The sequence below is a fragment of the Gasterosteus aculeatus genome, chromosome 18, assembly GCF_964276395.1.
Source record: "Gasterosteus aculeatus chromosome 18, fGasAcu3.hap1.1, whole genome shotgun sequence".
Taxonomy (NCBI): Eukaryota; Metazoa; Chordata; class Actinopteri; order Perciformes; family Gasterosteidae; genus Gasterosteus; species Gasterosteus aculeatus.
In genome coordinates this window covers 5,490,596-5,515,357 of record NC_135706.1, presented here as the reverse complement: position 1 = coordinate 5,515,357, position 24,762 = coordinate 5,490,596, and the positions used below count along the sequence as shown (strand labels likewise).

The window sequence follows — 24,762 nt, the reverse complement described above, 5'->3', positions numbered from 1 at the left end:
CTTTCACAAGTGGACAGGCAACTATTGGCTGTTTTAAACTTCTTAGATGAGAGCGAGGCTGCCTCATGTTCTGCGACTTTCACGGCCACGGGTAGAGTCTTGTTCCGCTGTAAGGAAGAAGAATGCAGCGTCCTGCGAGGCTCCGCGATGCGAGAATGCAGCCGCTCCAATCAACACCTTTTCCTTGAAGAAAAACAGAAAAACACCAAACTGTAATGGTTTGAGTCACGTAGTCTTTATTTAGTTCCTCTTCAATCCAGTCTGTTTAATGGCATCCACTTCAGCCCGAGGCCTCGGCGAGTCACGGTGATGTACAACCAAACAAATCACTCCTGTGAGGTAAGCAGCCAGTCACCGAGCTGAAATGTATGTTATTGTCCACCAGTCAATGAGGAGAATGCTTTTTTTTTGGTTCTCAGTCAAGTCATTTAGTCGGTTATGTAATTTGACATCGAGTCCTGGGATGCAACCTCAGCTCCCACACAGCATTGTGTGGCGTCTGAATCAGATACTCAATCTCTGTAATTGAAATGGATAGAGTAATTCTGCTCCGGCCTACCCTCAGGTTGTGTGTGTGTGTGTGTGTGTGTGTGGGGTGGGGATGGACGGTGTATTTGCTTGTGTCTGATGTGATGTAAATCACGCTCTGCTGAGAGGTGGGTGGGATGCAGCAGCTGAAATGGGGGTATCCGTCACATGAACACACACACACGTACACCTTACCAGACTCTTGTGTTGCATACTCTTGAGAGCCTTTTGTCACAGAGCCTTGAGTCGGCATCCACATGAATTAATCACGGCCGCTCGTACGCACCAACGACAATCCCTCCTTTAGGTTCCCCCACCCTCCGAGGCCCCGAACGACACACTGCAGCGCCACCGCCCCGTCTCCCCGACGATGAGCACACTGTTGTACACGCACCCCGCACGACTTCCAAGAAATTCCCAGGCCCGATTTAAACGGGGCTGCCAAACAAAAGTGAGGCTCCTTTTACTTTGCTCGGTGACAGCTTATTGTGGAATCACTTTTTATTTCTGTACCACTGTACAGAGAGAGAAAGAGTAAGCGCGCCTTTCACCGTAACCTTGACCAAAAAATAGGAAGGTGCCGACGCCGGAGTATCCGGCTGCAGGAGCCGATGGGTTAATACACTTTGGGCTTGCGTGCGTGCCCGCTTTCTGCCCAGGATAACTCGATTAGGCTTAGCTATCACTTTTTCTCACCTCCCCTCAGGCGACCCCTTGCAGAATACGGAGTGGACTCGGTGCAGAGCCGATCGGGCCTAAATGGGATCACCATGAGGGCTGAAGGGTGTCAAGACCGGGGTCAGATTGCAGGAATAGGGATTAGACCTTGAGTTTGCATTTAGTTAGCGCTACGATACGGAACTTCTTTTTTGGAAAGTTTGTAAAGTTTCTGGGCTACTGAAAAGACTGTGAGCTGAAGAGACACTTCAAGAAGAGATGTATTCATTTTTAAGACTGAAGAGAATAGCAGTTTCTCTTCTGTACGGTTTAATATCTCTGACACTTCCTCTGACTGCTGTCCGTCTCCCGGAGGCTGAGGCTGCTGAGTCAGCGTGCAGCGCCGATATTAATTCATCCCACAGTAAAGCTGGATAGAGGTTATGATTTGCTTGTACGGCTGAGGGATGCGTCATAAAGTTCATGCCATTTCACAATACTAGGTCAAAGCCTGCTTTTGCTTTTATAGCACAATAGAATTTATGTTTTTTTTCGCCTTTGCATGAATATTATGTTTTCATCAAGATTGGGACCTCTTCGCTCTCGTCACCGCAAACAGTTGCAATCAAATGAATATTTACGCTTGGTACTTGTTTCTAATGAGGAGTGCCATCGAAGAAAAGCGTTTCATCGGCACATTGAGTGAGACTAAGAGTGCGATCTTCATTGGGCTAAAGCGTATATTCATGTCCTACACCATCAATTGGTTTGATCGATATGGTTTAATGTAGTAGTATGTCATTATGTACTTCGAGTAAACTTGTCCGCTGCTCACTGCTAACCAAATGTGTGTCCCGTATGTTTGACTCGTATGTTGTTCCTCCAGCGATACGAGGGATTGATCTTACCTCTGTGACGTTTCGGGCTTTACAGATTGAAAGTTGTGCGCTCGTGAGGAAAGTCTACAAATCTACAAATCAAGTTATTTATTATGCTAGTCAAGTTGGCACGGCGCTTTAACTGTCAGTGATGTAGCGTAGTAGAGCCGATGTAAGTGTACGAATAAATATGAAAATGACAACAGAAGGGCGTGTGCAGGGTGAGCGATGCACGTCGAAATTATAGAAACTCACACAACCGCTTCATTCCAAATATGGCCTGGTGTTAAAGGCAGCGAATAAAAAGGGATCGATGTGGGTTTATTGTTCAATTCTTTCAGGAAGGAGCACAGCTGTTTACAGATGAATCAGTAGAGCTCATGTTTGCATTTTGACACGATCAACGTGTTGTTTTTTACGTCTGTGTGTATGTGTGTGAGAAACACAAAAAGCGACACCGCATTGTCAGTCACTCTCAATCAATCACGCCGGTCCGACATCACAGATTACAGCTCTGTCTTCACTGCCTGATTGTGTGAAGCGAAGGTCATTTTGTTCTGAACAACCTAACAATGCATCACTCTTCTGACTGACACGCACACACAAACACACTGCAACGTAGGAGTAGGAGTGCAGTGAATGAATGTCGTTATTGACCAGTCATCCACACGTAAAGTTAAACCAGCTAATACTTGGTTTTAGCACCAAAATGCAGCAGACTAACACTTTGTACATGACATACTATAAGATATGACAGGCCGGACTGTTTTTTCAATGTGTGTGTGTGTGTGTGTGTGTTTTGTTAAGGACATCTGCCTATATTGGAGATGAATGAAGGTGTGGTGCTTTTCTCTCTGCTTGAATTCACCCATCCCTCTCCCCTTGTTATGTTATGTTCGAGGTAGGAGCTGACGGAGGAAGCAAAGGGTGAATAGCAGCAATCAAGCCATGAGAATAGGAGATATAGAGGGACACCAGGGGAGAGGAAGGGTAGAATTGTTGTGAAAAGAGAAAAACGAATAAGGAGAACTGATTGATGGAGGTCTTATGAGAGGAGGGCGAGTGGAGTAGGAAAAGCGGCAGCTGAACGGCTCGTGTTTCAGGCCACACTACAACGAGGCACCCCGGGTGTTAATGACTTTTGGGCCGTGTCTCTCCCTTTTTGTTTTTACCGCCATGCCACCCCCATCCATCCTCGTTCTCTGGGAACGATTCTTCAGCTCTTCCATTGTTCATCTTCCCATCCGGAACTCCTATCGTTTTTTCCTGTGCTGTGCTTTATTGGTGATGTTGCAAAGGGCGAGCATCAAATCCCAAACGTTGTTTTCTCTCTTTGTCCTTTGAAGCACCTGATGCGTTCACAAGCTTCACCTCCGACACGCGGCACCATGTTCAAGGACACAAAAATGAAATGATATGTAATTTTTGTTATTTTTACTAAATAGATAAATATATATATTTAATTCAACAAAACAAAAATGATTTGCATAAAAATGTCATTTCTTCACACTGTGCACTCGCACTGCTGCACCAGGAAACAGCGAAGGGAGAAAGTCAGAAGGAGAACACATTGGTGCCGGTGGTTTTCTGGAAAGACTTTGTACATATGTAAGAATCCTCCCGCTGTCAGCAGCCTACCACCTCCAGCAAATATCACAAGGCCCGTCCTCCCCTGCTGCTCCGTCTCCGAGACTCTCTCCTCCTCCGCTACCACTCGTGCTTTACACGAGCATCGCAGCCCTCTGCCTCGCCATCTGCCGCCTCGCCGCGCTCTCCGTCTCACCACGGAAAACAAACCGCTCGGCGGCACCGCAACTCCGAGATCGTCAGACTTTGCTCTGGCAACCTCGCGGACCTCAGCTTGGTTTCGTCTCCGATTGTATAGTCCTCCCATCTGGACGCTGACACAAATCCTTCATCCGCTGACCTACTCCCTCATGGCCCGTTGATACGTCGGAGATTATTTTTGTTCTTCTGCGACATGTGAAAGAACAAGTGTTCTCTATTTTTAGTGCAATAACTTATGGACTAGGAAAAGTATTACATTTATTGCCATATGTGAAGGAAGCAAAGGACTCAATGAGATGTAACCAGCTAATGTTCAGTATTTTAAGTAATAAATTCCCACTAATTCACATAAAGTCAAAGAAACCTTTTACAAATCTCTCTTTTCCGCTCTAAAATAGTTTCTTCATCTTCTTTTTAGTATTACTATTCTGGGCACACTTTGCCCACCCGTAACCTTCAAATCACACACACACACTCCCATACTCACACACTCGGACCCAGGATGAGCAGTGAGGAGGAAGGAAGCAAAGTGACAAGACAATGGACGGGAGGAAAGTGTCTCGTCCTCTCCATTGTCGCACTGTGGGGTTCGATGGAGTGAAAATGGGAGGTGGATGGAAAACAGGAAGGACGAGTGACTCCGACAGCATCAGCTGACACCTGCGCTCACAGGCTCTTCTCTTCCTACACACAGAACATCATGAACATGGTTCATGTCTGATGGATTTTACACGTTGGATTATCATGTCTTTGTTACGTTCCTTTGCATCTAATAGGATAGTTGTCACTTAATCTGTAAATTAAGTATGGTGCTGGAACCTGAAGAAGGAGATTAGCTTAGTTTAGCATTAGGGCTGGAAGCAGTGGGAAACAGCTGGCCCGGTGCTCCCCAGAGTAAGGAAATGCACTCGGCAACAGCCCAAAATGTGGCTTAAATCACACCTTTCTCATCTGTTGTCACAATCCTCCTCTCATAGATCTGCAATGTCATTTGTAATTGTGGTTATTTCTAAAGCACTAACAATCCTTTTTTGCAGACACAGAGTGAGCACAGTGCTACTTCTGTGCCCAGCGGCGTAGCTGATGATTCAGCGTTACGTGTGTAATGGAAAGCTTTTAGTAGCCTTTGCATCCTCCCACTACTTGCAGAAGGAAAGAAAACCTACCGATTTCACACAATAACAAACTTGCAGCTTCCTGGTTTTTCATCTCGGCGCCAAACATCATTTTCCAACTCCGTCTTTGACTTGTTTTTTTTCTGTCCTCATCATTATTTCAGTGTCTTTTCTCTTGTTTTTTTCCACCTCTACTCCTTGCCCCTCTAGCTGTGCGCTCGTCCTCCCTACGCTGATGTGTTAATGCCCTTACACCTCTTTTCAATGATTCATCGAGCTCCCTGCCACAAACCCAGGCCAAGGCGCCGGGGGTAGGGTGGGATTCGGGAAAGGGGTATCTGGGTAATGTGAGCGCCGGGACGACGGCCTCTGCGTCTCCGCTCCCGCTGCGAGGCCAATCACCAGAGATGAGCGGTACTCCCGACGGTCCATCAGCGCCGATAACCGCGGCCCCTCACCGTCTGTCAAGCCCAATCATCTATTCAACCTCCGAACGGTCCTGCTGTGAACTTCTGATCACCGGGTGTATTTTACAAATTCTGCAAATCATTTCTAACCCATTCCATTTGTTTCTGTTGCAGGCAGTATAAAGGGAGCGACAATAGTGGACGCTCTGGATACCCTCTACATCATGGAGATGTTTGAGGAGTTTGATGCTGCTACTGACTGGGTGGAGAAGAACCTCGACTTTAATATGGTAAGGGTGTGTGTGTGTGCATGCATTAAAATAGTAAGAATTAACAGACTTGCACCATTGAAGTCTGTATTCTCATTTCCTGTCCACACACACACAGAAAGACACAAACCTCTGTGATTCCTGGGGTAATGTGCGTTGTCTCAAGTTATGAAACATTTTTTATTTACATATGTCGTTGGTGGAATCAAAATTACTGTTTTGATTAAGTGCGCTGCGATCCATTAGAAGCCTGGCTAATTGGTTTGTACAATGTAATCAACCCGGCATCAGAGAATTACATCAGTACGTTTTTGCGTCATGCGATTAAGGAATGTGTATCACATGAGATATTAAAACATCCTGCAATTTTGAGCTTATTATGCTCATTATGCTATGCCTTGGTTATACTGATAATCATGTGTTTATAATACCTTTTGCTTGGTGTTTGGTCTCTGGATCAAATACAATTTGAATATTATATAGTATGTTTGTTGTTATTCGTGTTTAAAAAGTGCTTCATCATTTTCAAACACTGCTTTCAAATTGTGTTTGTGTAACACACTTAAATGTCAATGACTAACCCTGACCCTAGGACTTACAAAAGTTGGATGCATCACCATCAAGGCCTGTTTCAACCAGTTGCTGACCGTAGTTCAATTTAACGCTGTAGCATAAATGATATACGCTACTACATTACAAAATCTTCAAAAGTTTCCAAGAGACACAGCAAACAGGACATTCAGGCTCCGCTGGAAAGCGGCGTGTCGCAAATACAAGTTGACAAGTTGTTATTTATTTTACTTCCAACAATTAAAAAAACCTTCCTTATCAAACTACCAAGTTGGAAGCACATCTCAAAATGTTACAAACTGACTTAGCGGAGCCTCACACTGACAGGTGGATCTAGATCTAGATTTCGGATACACTCCAAACAAGTATGCTGCATTCGAGTGCTGTCGGGAAAGCATGTGTGCCAGGCAGTCGACTAATGAACAGCATCGCATGATGAACAGTGAACAACACTGAGTTGAAGGTGCACTTTGAATGTGAATTATCGCCCTAGCTGCTGAAATATTTGTTTCACTTCACCTGAAGTTATTTGGATGTCAGACGTTGTGTTCATATCTCTTGTTTTTCCACACAACTCTGATATTGAGTATTGCGTCCAATGACTCCTGGACTTAAAAGGTCTTTCAAGGCTCCATTTTACCCTCAATGTAATTAAACGTAATTTAAGAGTCTATTGGGTGTATTATGGCAGAGGATCAAGGTTCAGCAAAGTTAATTCAGTTGATCATCACAACGACACTCATTCTCTCCCCCTCACACGCACAAGCACACACCCACAAAAAACAACACTTAATTTATCTTTTGAAAGCATATGAAAAAAAATCCTAAATCCTACAAAATATGATCATAACTGTCCTTATTCCTGTGCTGTACCTCCATCAAATCCTTGTAGATGAACTCCAGGAGCACATGCCAGGAGTTGAGTTTTCATTAAAACAACATTATGATTGATGTATTAACTGCCTGTCAAATTAATACGAGCAGACAAGGACAAATTGCCTCCTAGGGTCCATGTGACCGGTTGCTGATAATTAATTATTTTAAAAGCTGCTTTTTTTCACTCTCCATAACAACTTCCGAGGCTACAATATATCACTTGCAGCCAACTTTACAGAGAACAGGAGAACAATGGGGGCCAAACAGCTGGCTGCTTAAGCCTCTGTTTGGGAAGGAAATATATCAAGTGGTGTATTTAAAAAAACACTTTCAGACCAGCTGCTATTTGGTATTTTCAGAATTGCTGGTCGTTAATGACAGCGATGGCCATTAAGTGAACTGCACTTATCTGCTAGCATGCACCTCGTATGCGCGAGCACGCACACTTTGCATCAGCCAAAACGTTTAGGTCTCATTAGATTCTAATTATATATCACATTTAGGAAAACATAGCATTCGTAATGTTCCTGACATACTTTAGCATGTAAGCTTTTAATGCGACTAGCGCCACATTTAAGCCATGTGGCGAAGTTATAGCTCGCTGGCTAGATCAGTCTTTTTCAACCAGTGTGCCACGAGAGGCTGTCAGGTGTGCCGTGAAAAAAAAACATTTTTTACATACTGTCACTTCATTGGTGAAAAAAAAAGAGTGTGTGTCGTCACGCTGTTGGTGGTATGAAGGCTCAATACTCCCCTCTGCCTGTGGGTGGCGGTACGCAGCGTAATTAATAGGCAGATTTGCTGAGATGACAATTTAAAAAATGCTTCTGTGTGTGCGTCGACGCACTCGTTTCAATTCATGCTTCTAAAAGTCTTGCGTGTGTTGTAGAGCACCGCCAGAACAACAGGCGGAGTAACGTGTTTTGTTGAAGACGACCTAGAGAGTCACGTCTACTTATTTTTTATTTTTTTTATTTATCATAGACTTCATTGCCCTGTGCATCGCCACTGCTGCTTTTCATCGCGGACACATTTGTCCCGTATTTTCCTCCACAACTTGACTTGGACTGAATCCAACCCGCTTCTACAACCCGCCAATGACAGCTTGTATAAGCGTTCATATTTGCGCATTTCCTACGACAAAAGTTCTTAAATCTGATCCGTTCTCTCGTAAACATTCTTCGTTTTAATAATGGCGGTATCGGGCTATGAAAGCGGAAATGTGAGACTGTGAGCGGACCAATCGCAGCCTGGTGCGCTGCGGGAGGCTTGCGTTGCTGACGCAAGCCTAGGAAACTGGCTCGACACACGCAAGGACGCAAGGAGGTGTGAAAAGCGACGCAAGGGACACGCAAGGGGGTCTTGCGTCCGCGTCGCTCTGAAAACGCAGAAGCATAAACCAGAGCTGCCAACTTTTCAAAAAACCTTGGAGTGAGATTTTGTCGGGGGTGACCAAAATTTTGCCGCGCACGCAGCCACACACGTTGGTGGCTCAAATATCAGGAAATTGGAATTCATTTGGCGTAGTACCCATGTTGTACCCTGCATTCTGGTGGTTTGTGGGGCCCAAAGTCGTTGATAGGGGCGGCCTACTGGAGATGGACAACATTGGTTACATTCTGTGAAGCAAAGACATAGCTGATGGTCCACCCCCAGGACATTTTGGTTTAAGTAGATGTTATTTCATGCATTCTCGTGGATTTTTGGGTGGTATGCCTGAACTTATTCTGATTTATGTTCATCTGCTCATGACTTGTTGGGCCTTCTAGACTTGAGCTGAACATTCAACCAGAAAACTATTGCTGTGCCTCAATGACTGTCTATGTACCACAATATAGCCTAATTAATAGACCTGTGTTTAAGATTAGACCAATTTAGGTTGATTGACATTTTGATTACAATGGTATTCAACTAATTCTTAACTGAAACCTAACCTATATTGTTAATAATTGTATTCTTAAGAGCACTTAATGATTTATGTTCAGCAAAAAATGACACAAGTTTAGTTAGGGAAAAATATTTTTCATTATCAAACAAAAAAGTGCAACAAATAAAGTGCTTAAAGTGCTTAAACAGTAGCCTTTCAAAGCAAAACAATGGATACACATAATATAAATACACATAAATAAAATAACAAAAAATGAGGTATTAAGAAGGAGATCAGAAGATGGTTAGTAATTTGTGTTTTGAGCATGCAGTATACCAAGAGGTTAACAAGGTGCTCTCCTGCTGCTTGTTATGACAGCTGAGTTTACATTCACCACTCAAAATCACACGCACAAACACAACGAATAATTTCTTTCAAGATTTAAAGTTTAAGAGAGTGAGTACTTAATTGAACCACATGTCATTAACATACCTTAGTCTTTGCTCTTTTCTCCCGCGGTTGTGTCTGTTTGAAAATCTTCTTCTGTTGCTAACTTCGGGACTCTTTGGGGTAAATAGGATGTCTATGCAGCGAATGGGTTTACAGATGCGCTCCTTAGCGCCATCTATTGTCGGGGAGTTTGAAAAGGAACGAACGCGCTTCGGCCCAAAATCAGATTTTTTTTTTTGCCGTGAGAAATTGGTTGTGTGGCGTGAGTGCGTGTGAAAACATGCAAAAGCGTGTGTCACACGGCGAAACCGTGAGAGTTGGTAGGCCTGATAAACTAGGCTTAAGAGATACCTGGGCATAAAGCCTGTGCCATCTTGGCATTAGGATGATATTAAGTTTAATAAAACACAACAAATAGAACATGCGTTTCCCTGAGTATATTATGCTCATGCTGAAACTATGTTTGGGATTGATTTTCATATCATTTCCGGTTGTTGGTGTGCCGTGAGATTTTTTCTGTGTCTTAAGTGTGCCTTGACGCAAAAAAGGTTGAAAAACACTGGGCTAGATTTCCGTTACGTTCTGGTCACACATTGGCGCTATAACGGCATGAGTTCATGTAAGTTGTTACATGGTGTATGGTTCCTCCTCACTGTACTGACATCATAACTGTGGCTTGCAGCTCATTCCCATGCCCCCCCGTGCCTAATCCTGCCTTATTTACAGCATTAACCAGCAGTCGTCCTGTCATTCTAGCAGCATCGGCACAGCAAGAGGCCTGTTGTTTTCTCATCTCCTCTGTTAATTTGCTGCTGTAGCGTAAAGCTACCTTTGATGCTCCACACATGGTAAGCGTAAGCGTAATGCTGTAGGATAAGTGCTTTTTGATGGCAAGGCATTTATTGTGAAAACACCTTGGGAGAGGAGGATTTCAATTGTTACTAAAGTATCTTGTGAAAGCATAGCTTTCGACCAGGGATGCCCACACTTTTTCAACCAAAGCTACTTTTCAATCGGCAGTCGTGGCGATCCATCGGCTGGTCCTCGGTGAGGAAAGAGGGTCGTAGTCGAGGGAACGAGTAGTAGCGTATCCAGGATCAGAAGCAAGAGAATAGTCACAACCATCCCATTTACTCTTGATTACCTCACTCGGATAACTGATTAGAATCAGCCAGGGTTGCTTTTGAATTAAACTAAATGTGTCCCTTAGTGAGCAAGGATCACTAATAAGCACTACCAAGTATTCCGTTATTTCGCAAGGTCGGTCACGTTATGACCCAATGTGATTTGTTTTCCAATGATGAGCAATCTGCCGGCACTGCCTTGGCGATCGACCTATCGGCACGCCTGCTTTACACGTTCCGGTTCACTTATTCAGGAGGTTCGTCAGAAGATGGCAAATCGCTCATCGGACAAAGGACATCACAGAAGTCAACAACTACAAACATTTGCGACTCAAGTGAGCTGATCCAGGAAAGTTTCAAACCTTCCCAGAGGAGATTGAAAAGATGAAAACACTGCCTTGCGCCCGAGGTTAAAGAAACACTTTAAAAAGGGATTTTTAAACGCAAAAAAGGGGAATGAAAAAGAGACAGTAGAAGACAAAGGTTTGTTAAAACCTACATGGGGGATTGTCTGAGGCTTATGAATGCGGACGTGATGACAGCAGCCAGCAGTTTTTGTCTCTGGACACTTTGCCAGAAGACACAGAGTAGCAGATGGAGAAAGGAGAGCATGCAGATGTACATGACATCTTTATGGAACACGTCTGCGTCAGTACAACTGTCCCCAAGTAAAAGTACACCAGTCTTGATGGCTTTGAATAGTCAGTGCACAGACACACACACACACAGAGCAGCAAACAGTAAAATAACAGCAGCAGCCGGTTTGCTGAGATAGTTATGCTGAACTTTTGTGCTATTCATAACTGCTGTGTGATGAGTGAGTAAAGAATAAGGATTACTACATCGTAATGCAAAGCACACCCGCACACCACGTACTGATCACTTGGAACAGCAACTAATGATGATGTCAGGAAAGGCAGGAAGAGCTGCTGGCCAGAAAGTCAATTGTGAGCCCGTTAAAAGGAACAGAAATATCTCTTACCATAAATGAGTGAATTTGATTTAATCGATACGGCACTTTATGAGCTCCACCAGTTCCCTGTGAGCCTGACTGCAGCATGCTCTATGCAGACGGACTACCTTGTATTGAAGCTGCATTGAGTCCCACGATGATGCTTTAATTTTGGATGATTAAAGAATGTACATACGTGTAGTAACAAGAACACATGTGTTCTTGTTACTACACGGAAGGTTTTCCTAGATCTGACACAAAAGTGGTATTGGTGACTTTAGTATGCGACACACTTTGATTCAAAGCCGAACCACAAAACATGGAAGAGCAATTGTCGAGGAGTTGGACCCTACAGTCACTACCCCCGTGCTGACTGAAGCACATCAATGTTCCAGTGATGCGTACCAGCTGACCTGCACGCTCCTTACCAAAATAAACACTTGTCTACGTGTAAAAATTGTTTTCCTTTTTCATCTCGAACCTGACAAGTCTACGACACCTCACTCGGAGTCCCACCGCAGGAGCCGCACAGGTCACATCGCCATTTATTTTGACACAAGCAGCTAAGCAACACCTTCTTAGATCTATTTAAAGGGAAAGAGTTTATAGCACCTCCTGAGACTCCCGCTGGCATAACTCATAACGCTCTGAAACACATCGCGCAATCGTAAGCCACGAAAGAGCCTGGTTGGGAAAAGGGAATATTCTGTCATGTGAAAAATATATGTGTATGTTGCTCCCCTCTCCCCCGCATTCCGCTCTCACATTTCTTAGAGTTGAGTTTTTCCAATGACACCAAACAAGTAGCCATTAACCCCCCACCGCAAAAAAAGAGATCATCGCATCCACTTTCATCCAAAGAGGTTCTACTCGGGCGATTATGCCGTCGATGCATCTTGCTCCGGCCCTTCATTAGCTCCCCGTTTCCTATGCACTCCCTAATGGATTCAACATCAGAGGTCTCTACTCCTCGCCTGCCAGTTCTGCCGAGCATCATCTGGCGGGAATGAGATAACGTCACCCAACTGCTGACTCGTGCGACTGCAGGGGTCACTGTCAGGGAGTATAAAGCAGCGAAGGTGGCTGAAAGCCTGATGGAACCTGCTGGAAAGCTTGTCTGTTCAAAATGAAGCGGAAATTGTGTCTGTTTCACTCTCAGTCCAAACTGCCCTCCCACAATAGCAGGTGGAAATAATTGTGTCCGTTTGCATTGCTGCGCTTTGTGGAGGAAATGATTACATTTTAATTCGGTAAGAATTAGCGGCACAATCTAACCGCTCAATCAGTCGTACACACTTGGGGAAGGGGGGGGGGGGGCACATTTTGTCTGGCGTTTAATTTGTTTTTGTTACGGGCGGACTCCATTGTCCTATCTCTGGTTGACAGCAGTGACTTATGAGAGCTGTCAGTCAAGCACAAATACTCCCTCTGACTCGGGAATCCGTTCACAAAGGCGCAGGGAGAGGGACAGATGGAGCTTCATTGTTCTGTTGCTCCGACAAATGGCTTTACAAACTTCCACTTTTTGTCATTGTTTGTCGCCTTCCCTCTGCCAAAAACTGTCTGCGAGTAGAGGGATTGTATTTTGAGATGCGGAGCACTTTTCTTTTCGTTTGCAGGATATGAAGCCTTCCGATCAGTGGCCAACAAACGTCCTTGTCCCCCGTCGGCATGTCATTATTTTTATAAACTTCCTTAAATATATGCAGAGCAACCAAACAACTTCAAATATAACACCAGTGTAGTGTAGCTGTTTTTTTGGCCTGCTAACAACAAGCTAGTTAGCAGTAAATAAAGGTATCGGGGCATAAAAAGTCAAACTGTCATAACAGAGATGTTTCAGAACCCCAGTGATGGAGCAGCCAACTTCACCATCTCTTGATCCACAGTACACTAAACTAGTTCATACTATTCTATGTTAAAACACCTGGGTGCAGACTAAAAAACTACTGCAGGTATCCACTGCTCAATACATGGTTACTACATGCACACATGCGCCTTGCTGATACAGTATGTGGCAAGCCACTTCATCAAAACACTGACTTTGCTCATTGTTTCATCTTACGCTCTAATGGCATACTCAGTTATCCGTGGCAGGTCTTGGTTCTAAACCAGCCCAAAATCGAATGTTGCCACTATTAACCGTTTCCTGCTTCAAAAAATCCCTCTGAAGTGTGGAAAGCCCCCCTTCAATGTAATCCTCTCCGAGGGGGGAAAAGGAGCCCGGGAGCATTTCTGTACTGAGTTTGTGTTTTCCTCCTTCACAGGTTGTGGGAGGAGGCATTTGTATTCATGGGTAGCTGCGAGTGTTCCTCCCCTCACATTTCTTGTCTTTGTTCCCGCTGCAGAATGCAGAAGTCTCCGTGTTTGAGGTGAACATTCGGTTCGTTGGAGGTCTGCTGTCCGCCTACTACCTGTCTGGGAAAGAGGTAAGAACTGCGCCGAAGCCTCCTGCAGTGTTTTCTCATGAGGGTGAAGGATGGTGGCGGTTGAGTGATCGGCAGGGTGCTTTTAAACACTCAAAATCCTTTGGTAATATTGCCTTTTAAGAGCCGGTACAGATTAATGTATTCCATTAGCCGGTGCCAAGACACGTTCCCTTTTTGAGCATGACTCTGTCTCTTTTCAGCTCGATACCAATTAGGGTTAAAAACACTGTGTGTACTTGAAGATGGCCGCCCTGAAATGATTTTTCAAAATCTTTTTGAATGATGTGGTGGATGGGCCTAGGTTAAGGAAAACAGCTTTTTTTTATCTGTGAAAGAAACTCAATAGAGTATCGGGTTAGTAACGGTAGTTATTGAAAACTGCCATTGTTTCACTGCGGTTCTTTTGACAGACCTCCTCTTTTGAAGGGAGAGAGAAAAGAAAGGTGCTTCTCCATTGGCCTCAGGGTGGAAGACTGTGTCCTGGAGGTGTGGAATTATACCTCCAGGCCTGCTTTGTATTCAGCAAAGCAAGAGACATTCAGCAGGACTCCTCACTTTACTCCGGTCTAGCGCTGTGTGCGAGTGCATGTGGCGTGTCGACTTAGTGACGGGAGGCTGGGGCAATGACATCGGCAGGGTTACCGTTCAGATCCCGCTCCACTGTGCCAGCGCAGAGATTTTGTGATAAGCTCACTTTTCCTTAACATCTTCTGTCCTTTCTGTCGTTCAATGACGCAACTAAACAGAAAGATATTCAGTATATTTTGGTTTCTCCACGGTTTAATGCTGTTTTGCACTTCTTTAGGACTTAATACCTCATTTGTTCACCTCTTACCGCAGAAAATATAAAACTAAATTGTAAGACCATTTTTTTTAGATAAAACAGTGCCGTAATTATAGTTTAAAAAGTGTTGACACTGTCAAACAATCTGTTTAAGTTTTTTAGAATTCATTTATTAATTTGCTTTATTTTTTTTAAATCTGCAAAATGACCATCAGTTCAAAGAAAGTCTTGTATTTAATTGTTTAAAAAAAATAACACATTGTCAAACACTGCACTGGACTCTCTACTTTTCTTCTTTCACATGCTCAACACAAGTTCAACGTGAAAAGCCGGTGCCTTTGGAAGCCCACTCCTGATAAAAGCTCTTGCACATACAGTAAAGTGCACCTGTGCCGCAAGTACATTTTATGGCCTGATATTTTTATAATAACACGGACAAATTGAACACGGATCAGGAATTATGTAACTCAGCAGGGATACTTGAATGATAAAAACAGTGAGCTAGGATACACCCTAAAATGGTGTATATGGTAGTAGGTAAATATCTGATGGTGTGGATTGCTTGTACAACGTACTTGTATTCAAAGTACTAAAAGCATCTCAAGTGTCAGTTGAAGCGGAAGCTGCCACCTCGCTGTCTGCGGTCAAGGTGTATGGCCACGCCATCCTTGGGATGCCGTGTTCCTTCATCTGAACACTTTTTCTTAGTTGCGTCTACAAGCGGAATGTTGGAAAGAGACTGATGGAAATGTGATCAGTAAAAGTACGGCAGGTACTGGCTTGTAAGCCCCTCACTGCCGGGCTTTTAACGGCATCTGCTAAGGGAGCGAGGGGCCGCAGGTAGGAAGTAAACAATGCACGGGGAGATGAATAAAATGAAAGGTTTCCAGTTCCCTTAGTAATCAAAGGCAAGTGCTTCGAGGAGGGAACAACAGAGACGGGACAGACGGAGAAAGGAAGTAGCAAGGACGTTAATGTCTGCGAGCAGAAAGAAGAATGGGAGAAGAATGAGTGAAGATTAATGGAGGAAAGGAATTAAAAAGCAGCGAGGAAAGAAAGTTGATACTGATCTTTATTGTAGATGCTTTTGCACTAAATTCTTTCCAAATAGGGATAATATAGTACTACAACTGTTTACCTCCGCTGCCAGTATGAATCTGCACACTTATTTTAACATTTTTCCGTTGGGAACAAACTATATTTGTCATGATCTTAAGAGAATAAGACTTAGGCTGTGGATTTAGGAAGAAGCTAAATTTAACACATATGAGGGATTAAGACAGAAGGAATTGTCAAAAAGAAACGAGAAGGATGGAAAGCCGTAATCGTAAAGAGGAGTGCAGGGTAAAAATGTGATACATGTGAACCTATTAATGGTATCCCTTGATAATATTAGTGTGAGAGTGATTAGAGTGATAACTTCAATTATGTTTTATACGATCAATATCTATTATTATTTTTTGATCTTATTTTGTCTTGAAAAGTAGTTATTGCAGGTATTCTATAATTTAAGATGCACCCTTTGAGAAATCAATTGAATCCTGTCTTGGTTGTTAATACAAATATACGCGTATAATCACATTAAAACCAATAAAAAGTCATTCCTTCACCAGGGGATTGTAATGCTCAGCATTTCACCCTCCATCCAAACGATTATAATGAACAACAATGGTGATGCTTGATTGTGATGAAATCTAATCCAGCTCTCCTTTAGCAGCAGACTAATCTGGTGATGGTGGCGTGTGTGGATGAGTCTCCCAGCCGCCTCCCTCATTCCTTAGAATGAGGCAGATTAAAGGGAAAATCCTGTCCCTGCAGAGCCAAAGCACGGGCCCCATTCTCAGGTGTCTTCTGGACCTCCTCCAGAACCTCCGATGCAAAGAAACCGGGACAATTGACCCCCAGGGATTTAAATCTGAATACAAAATGAAGGGTTTGAGAAGCATGGAGTGGAGACATTAACTATTGGAGGCTTCGGCTGTCTGAGTCAGCAGTACAAATTATCTCTCCAGACAGAGCTCTGTTCGTGATTGTGGATCTATTTCAATGACTTTGGGGGGACTAAGGTGTCCTCACGGGCCGACTGACCCAGACCTTTCTGATTATTGAAAGGAAACATGCAAGACAATCAACCATGACTGTTGGCCTTCATCTGGAGAAACTGGCGTTCTTTGCCCCCGGGCAACTGGACGGATCTGCGATTGAGCTATTTGGTCTGGCACACTTTGGTTGTTCCATGGATTTCCCTGGCACCATCTTGAGGAAGTAGCTGAACTTGAGGTTCCGGTTGCCAGGGCCTTAATTGGTTTCCTTTTCACTGTCAGTGATGGATCAGATGGCACGAGAAGCCCCTCGGCTTGGCACGGTGCAGCACAACTTTGCCAGTTCCTTCTGCGAATCAATTGGTTTCCATTAAGATTGCTGTACCTTACGTATTTAGAAACCTCAGCACACTGATCTACCAGCAGGTGAGCGTTCGTCTTTAGCTGTTATGCTCGGTCTTTGTGATAAAAGCATAGAATTACTGATTGCTAATAGGGGTTCAAATGGCCTGTCAGTGGACTTTTGAAGGGCTCCTTGACGCTCTCAGAACTGATTAGAATTCAGTCTCACCAATGATTTCAGGGTTATTTGAAAACACTAGTGCGTGATTAGACTTTGATGAGGATGTCCACCAGGCATGTCGACATCTATTAAGGAGGTGTTCATGTGTTCTTTTGCCACAATCCCTTTAGTTTGTTTCCCATTAGTCCCCTGATTGGTTTTTTCAGGAACTTAAATTTGTTTAAAGAGAAGAGTCCCCTAACCGTTTGCTGTCTGCTCTGGGTCACTTCTGGAGAATAATATCTTGCATTCAGTTAATCGTCATCATTAAACATAGAGAGGCCAGGTGGCGGAGTGTGACTGACAGGTAAACACTTCTTGCAGGGAAGTTTCAGAAGCAGCTGGGGGTCTGTAGGTGCAGCGTGTTTTGATATCTCGCTGCGCCATACGGCTGACTGGGTAATAAGTGGAGCAGCTGCTCGCTCCTTTGCTTCACCGTCCTCTATAGAGATTCCATAAAAGGACGCAACATCCAGATTTACTCTGTTGTGTTCAACGTAGAAACAACAACAACAACATGGGGTTATGATGTGCACGTGGACAACCTTTTGACTTTTGGAGTTGGCCACCTAATTACAAGGTCAGGTTCACAATTGGGCATTGAGGGTGGAGACAATGGAATGTTTCAGGTCGAAACCGCTTGAAACAAGCAGCGTGGTCTCTTTGTTTCGGTGTTAAAGTGTGTGTACTGTTGGCCTTAATGGCCTCCTTAATCCAACCCCTACTGATTCAAACTGCGCTACCCTTCCTTATAGTATGCGTCCATGCGTATGGCTCTACACGGAGGCCCTCTGCACCTACATAACAACGTTCTCGGCCAGGGGCTCGTATGATGGAACATACAGCATGAAGAGAAGACGATCTGTATCACATATGCTGCAGGCTTTTAAAGACTCAACCTTTTGTGGTCTTCAACACTTTTTATTTGCGGCTGTATAGTGTTGACGTTATCTCAGAGACGTCTCATGTTTTGTGTTGCAGAGGTATCTACCAGCATGAGCACGCTAGCCCCGTCACCTCCACCAAGTGACTACAGACAACACTTACCTTAAAGCTATGCTCCGCATTTCATCAAACAGGAACATTTATGTTTTGATTTAGAATTTAGATATTCAAAAGTGTTGACTGTATGGAGCCATAAATAGAGGTGATATGCAGCACCCTATTCCTTTGGAGCGGGTGCCTAGGGATTAGTCATCTAAGCGTTTGATTTCAGCTTTTCAGTGTACATGAATATTTTGATATTTTTTCTTCGAGACTCTCACACGACACGGCAGAGGCGGGATTCCTCGTAATCCTGAGCTTTGACTGAGTGTCGGGTGGACACCTACAGGCACAAGCACACACGCGAGACACAAACTTGCACATGAGTGACCAAATAGGCCGCCGAGAGGCAACCCTCGGTGACAGAGCGCTTCCCGAGAGCACGATGTCCAATCAGACACCCATCGAGCGTGATACACGCACATCCACAGCTCTCCATTTACTCCGTCCCACTTCATTGTGCCGCAGCTGGATACAGGCGAGGAAAAAGGAAGGATAGAAGGCAGGATGAATATTTGACATTTAACTCCTTGTTTCTTTCATTCTCGATTGTATTATTGTGTAGTACTGTTCTCAGCGGAAACAGCCAGGCACTTACAGACAAGGTTGGGGTCTGATTTCCATTGGGACCCGTTATGCTAAAAATATGTGTCATGTGGCTGTGATGTGATACGTGTCAGCCAAGCAAATGACTGTTAATTACTTTAGACTTAAAAGCATCCAGCAAATAGTAAAATGATTGTCATAAAAGTTCCTTGTTTCTTCCCAGTTTCCCTATGGATCCAGGGTCTCAATGTAGTCCTTCAAAATGTAGTTTCTCCCCATGTTTTTGAGGATTCTCCTTGGCTTCCTCCCTGCGAGAAACTAGTAGTAAATATTATCTGTGTTCACAGCGTGGTGGTGACCTGTCAAGAGTGGGTACGTACGTTTTGTTGGGGATCAGCTTCAGACCTTCCATGAGTAGACCGATAGATCCATGGGATATTTCCCTTATTTGCTTCACTCTTTACCTTGTCTGAGAATAAATGAGTTGAAGCCCAGGAGGCAGCAGATATCCACACCGAGATGTCTACAAATGTGAGTGTAGACGTGAGAATAGAATTTAAAAGACCTTCGGCGCAAGGTTTTCCACAAGGTTTCACAACAAATTGAGAAAGTTGTGACTTCTCGAGGTTGATGTATGAATTCCTGCTCCTACACAATGCATACTGGATGATGCTTGATGTTCCGATAAACACCAGTCGGACATCGCACCCACCTGACGTTGCGATCGGTGGTTGTTCAGTTTGAGCCGCAGTAAACGTGTGGTTAGAGATGCAAACTCATGCAACTAAAATGTAGGTTTTAAACTACAATAAACAGATTTCTCAGACTCCTGGGTGAAAGTCCTGAGTTGGTTCTAGATAAGTCATTAATCCCTCTCTTGTATCCAAAAAGATTACCGTATATTTAAACACAACATCATGGTGACGTTCTAATCTACTGGGCAATTAATCCTTGCTTCACATGCACGCCGAACTGTTTGATAGCGGATCAACTGTTGTCTGTGAGATTTCCTAATGTGGATGGATTAAATATAGATGATTGGATCCCTCTATTTCAAGCTATTTAAACAAATCTCTATCAATAACTCACCCTGACACGGGCGGGGGGCAGACAGTGTAATCCGATCCCCAACCTGCAGACCTGCGGGGCAGCACAACAACCTGCACTACTGACCACTGGAAGCTTAGTCATACGCGCACAAACAAATGCACTCACGTACACACAAATATGTTGTCGCAGCGTGTTGGGCGGAGCTGACAGAAAGCTATCCTCAGGAAATCCCATTCACTCAGTGAGAAAATTGGCTTTGCTGGAGAGAGAAAAAGAGAAAAACAGCCGCCCTCATCCTCCTATTCCCCCCCCCTATGGGCCTCGTCTGATATCCTCCCGCTGTGCCCGAGTAAAGCGCCTTACACACCCACACACACACGCACGCGTCCACACACTTTGGCGCACAAGCCAAGTAAAAGTTATTTACCAACCATGGCGAATGATTTTTTTTGGATATCTATCTTAATCTCTTTTAAGACTGGTCTAATCTGTTCTGAGGAGAGAAGGCAGGGCTACAGATGGCAGGAGGACGAGTGAGGACGGAGGACGAGTGAGGACGGAGACCAACGGTCGCTCCGTGCTCCACTGCCGACGGGCTGAGTAGTTTATGGTGGTGCTTTTCAGTGATGTTAAACAAAATATACACTGAATGAACTCCAGTATTTGTATACTTCTGTTGGATTAATCTGAAAGTCAAAAAGAAAAAAAACAGACTACAGTTTTCATGTTGTGCACTAGAAGAAAGCCAAAGAATCTTTAAATTTGAAACCATCAATGTTTGCAAATTTCACAAATCACAATGAATTACATTTTCCAAGCCAGAAATGAATACCGTACATCTAAATACCGTAAAGTAAAGCAATGAGGATCAAAAATTCATCCGGTTTATATAAAGGACTACAATGTGGGCTATGAAAGCGGAGTTCTGTAATCCTGGAGCCTTGGGAACATCCGTCTGCAGAGCCCACAAAGAACAAGTCACTGTCTGGGTTTATTCTGGGACCAACAGAATGAAAACAATACAATTGCAGCTGTATAGTTATTGTGGACTGTTTTATTAAATTGTTTGTATTGATCAAAAGTAAAACTGGCAGACATGAGTGAAAGGTTAAACTGTCATGCAATGCTTTGAAGCTGTGCACTTGCAACTCTGCACCAAGGTTGTATTTCCTTCTCTGGCTGACTAACCAAAACTACTTTAGATAAGAAACTTGGCTCAGTGGTTCTGTAGACGGAGATGTTAGACACGCGCACATGCATGCACGCAACCGCACACACTCACATACTCTTGAGTTTGATATTGTAAAGGTCATGCTGCAATTAAATCGATTGGATCACTGATCACAAGGCCGTATAATGGAGCAGCAGTTAAATCTAAATCGGAAGCTGCTTTGCTTTGTGTGAACATGGCAATGTGTAAAAAATTCACTCACACCCCTTTTCATATATTGTGGCCAGGTTGGGATTCCTGCATTGCACTCATACGACAGCTTCCATCGATGACGCTTCATCTCACAAGTCTCACGTAATGGGATTAACCTACTGAGCGGACTGAAAGGCCTCTTATAATCCACGCTGTGTTGTACAAGGAAACCCACACAAACACACCTTACAATCCTGGTTATCTGTGTGTGTGTGTGTGTGTGTGTAGGATCCCACATGGTATTCCCTCTTGTTCAGTCCATTCAGTGCATTGTCCCTGCGGTCCATGATTGGTGCACACTCCTAAACTAAGTTCTGTCTCAAAAACACTGACAGGGAGAGAATTGGTTTGGTCAACAGGGTCACACATGGGCTGCGTCTTCCTTCCTCCCTGTGCGTACCGAAGCCTTCATCGGCATCATGTTTGCGTGTGTGTGTGTGTGCGCGCCAGACTTTGTAGCCTCTTAAGTTGCTAACCTATGAACACACTCTGGAACCAAGCCTTTCCCCCGCAGTGCTTTGACAGGCTGTGTAACAGCCCACTCTGCGTTATTTCCCCCTCATTCCCCTTTTGTCCCGTATCTTCACACACACACAGGCAGGGCAGGGTTCCTTGTTGGTATATGTAAGTCATTCACACTGTGTCCCATTCGAACTTCTACCGAAAATACCCAACCAATACCCTAGTGAGGAAGTGGTGCTGTGTTCAGGGCCGTAAAATGAGAGGATTCCACAACCAAAAGTCCTCTCTGACCTTCTGCTTCCATGCTCAATAACAGCGCTGCTGGGATGACTCTGTATTTCTGCTGCTGTTTTATGCCTTTGTGGTTAGAAGTTTGAAATAAGGTCTCCAGTTATCACAAACTGTTGTTATACTGCAGTAAATATCCATCATGTGAATTATTGAATCTTTAAAGGCTAAACGAGCACTCATCAGTTTTTTGTCCGACGTCAGAGTCTGACTTCTTCACATTGGTTTTAAGCTTCAAAAGCCATAAAAATGGTCAATCTATGTTGCTGATCAAAACATGTATGCATGTGTTTGCTACATAGCTCGTCTTGTTGTAACCACCCTAAATCCAATGGAAATATTCCTTTGACTTCAATGTTCCTATATCACCACAGGGGGGATCAACAGAAAACGTTGGGAACCTTTACACCAGAGGTCTTCAACGTTTTTCAAGCCAAGGTCCCCCAAACTGATGGTGAGGTGGAGCAGGGACCCCCTATTCTACGGAGTTTGGTCCGCCATCTTTTATTTTTGAGCTTCACGCTCTTTAGACGTGAGCATAAACGCGACCAGATTGGCTGGTGCCTGCACTGTCGTATTCGCATGAAAGGAGCAGTGAGTGAACCGGTGCCCAGCTTGAGAGCTGCTGAGGGAAGCTGAATGTGTGTGTTGCGGACTGACAGATAACGTCTTCTCTATCAATTTATCCGTTCGCTTCAATTTGTTGGATTCATGTTAATGTGTATTTAAAGACCATAAATAAAATTCTGATTCTGATTCTGAAGACATGTCTTATCATCCAAAAATTTCGCGATCCCCCTGCAGTACCTACGCGGACCCCTTGGGGGTCGCGGACCCCCTGTTGAAGACCTCTGCTTTACACAATGAGAAGAATACAGCTCATTAATTACATTACATTACATTACATGTCATTTAGCGGACGCTTTTATCCAAAGCGACGTACAATAAGTGCATTCAACCATAGGGTACAAACTCAGGAGAACAAGAAACAAGAAAGTGCATTTTCCTCAAATAAGCCAATTTACAATTTGCTATAGATGAGTGACTTTGGTATCAGTGTTGTACTCATGCTCCAAATGTGTTGTACTCATGCTCCAAACCCCAGCTCTTCTTTATTCCAATTAAGTTTGCGGGATGATTTATTGTGATGATTTATTATTATTATTTTGTGAGGGACTAACTCGTTTTAGCAGTGATTAAGTCAGCTGAGTCACTGTAGGTGGGGTCCTCTTATCTTGAGTTGTGCGTAGATGTGTAAGGAAACAGTTTAAAAAGCGAAGCTGGCAGGGCAGAGTAGGTCTGTCAGAGAAAATCTGTTCGACATCAATGTTGCAGCAGGTGAAGAGGCAGCGGTGCGGTGTGAAAGTCATGCACCGTGCTTAAACGTGTCATTTGCATTCTCGCTTGCAGGGTGATAAATGTGGTTGCAGTATTTTTTTCTCAATGATGCAACACTCAAAAAAGACCATTTCCTGTCTCACACCAGCAGTTGTGTTTACGTTCGGGCAATTTATTTATGAACATTTTCTTTTCAGCATACCCTTAAAGGGACATTACACCATTTTCTTGAGTTTCACAGAGAAAGAAATGCATGCTGGGAATCGATGCTCGCTCTGTGGAATGCTAATGTAAAGTCATGGGTAATTCTCCTTTATCCGGGGAGCCCTTGTGCAATGCTGTTAGACCAGCTGTGTGTATATGTCCGGGGAGCGTGTTGATTGGCAGCAGGTTATTGTTAGAAACACAGACATGTCCCCTGAGTTCATGTCTGGCTTTTTTTCTTCTTCCTGTCAGCTGGCCTGAAGAGACCTCGCTCTCATTGGACCTTATCTCGTCCCCCTGCTAGGAAGATAAGGCAAATAAGCTATTTGCCTTGTTAATATACGCTCTAACACACACACACACACACACACACACACACAGCCCCTTGAGTGACAGGAAAAAGAACAAGCGTCTCTCTCTTCGCTCTCACATTTGAGTCATCTCATCGCAGATTAGCAGTTGACTCTGACACGTCTTTTGTTTGGCTTTCTCGCTCTGCTCATATCTCCAAGTTGTTCTGCTGTCATTCATCCTCGTCGTTTTTCCTTTTCCTTTTCTTTTTTTCCCTCTATGTGTGCAAGTGTGCACTTTGGGTTTAATTTCAGCCGGGGAGTCAGTTCCAATTCGCTTACCTCTGATGAAATTCCTTCCACACAGCGTTCATCCCGGGATTCATCATCGCTGCGTCGGCGGTCGCTGTAGCTTTAGTTGTGGTTTAGTGAGTTGGCAAATGAGAAGGCGGCTCCAGCAGTGCACAGAAGAAGAAGCCTGCTGACTGGCCATTTTGGAGGAAATGCAGTTAACGGACGCTTTTAGGGGCGCCCGGGCCGACTCCACGCAGCCCGGTGTTGTAGGTCTGCCTCCAGGCTTTCTGCACACATGTCGCTAAAAAGCATTCCAGCCGATGCTTTGATTAAAAAGCTATTGAGCCAAACAGTTTTTTTTGCTTTTCCACCCGCATAAGCTGTGAAATACTAAAAATGTAATGTCCGCTAGGCGTTCTTTAATTACAGTTCCAGCTAGCGTGTTGTAAGCGTGTCATTCCAATGTGGCTGCAGGCTCACCCATGAAGCTGCATCTCTGAGCAGGGCTCCGGCTGGTCAGCCACG

General features: G+C 44.1%; 1 protein-coding gene across 1 annotated transcript in view; it reads left to right on the top strand.

Moving 5' to 3' along the window:
- Nucleotides 1-24,762, top strand: part of man1a1 (mannosidase, alpha, class 1A, member 1) — a 93,339-nt gene that overhangs the window by 33,280 nt on the left and 35,297 nt on the right. The window contains exons 3-4 of the mRNA XM_040160450.2: nt 5,548-5,663; nt 13,830-13,910. Of these exons, the coding sequence (XP_040016384.1) occupies nt 5,548-5,663; nt 13,830-13,910 (197 nt within the window). The remainder of the gene's footprint in view (nt 1-5,547; nt 5,664-13,829; nt 13,911-24,762) is intronic.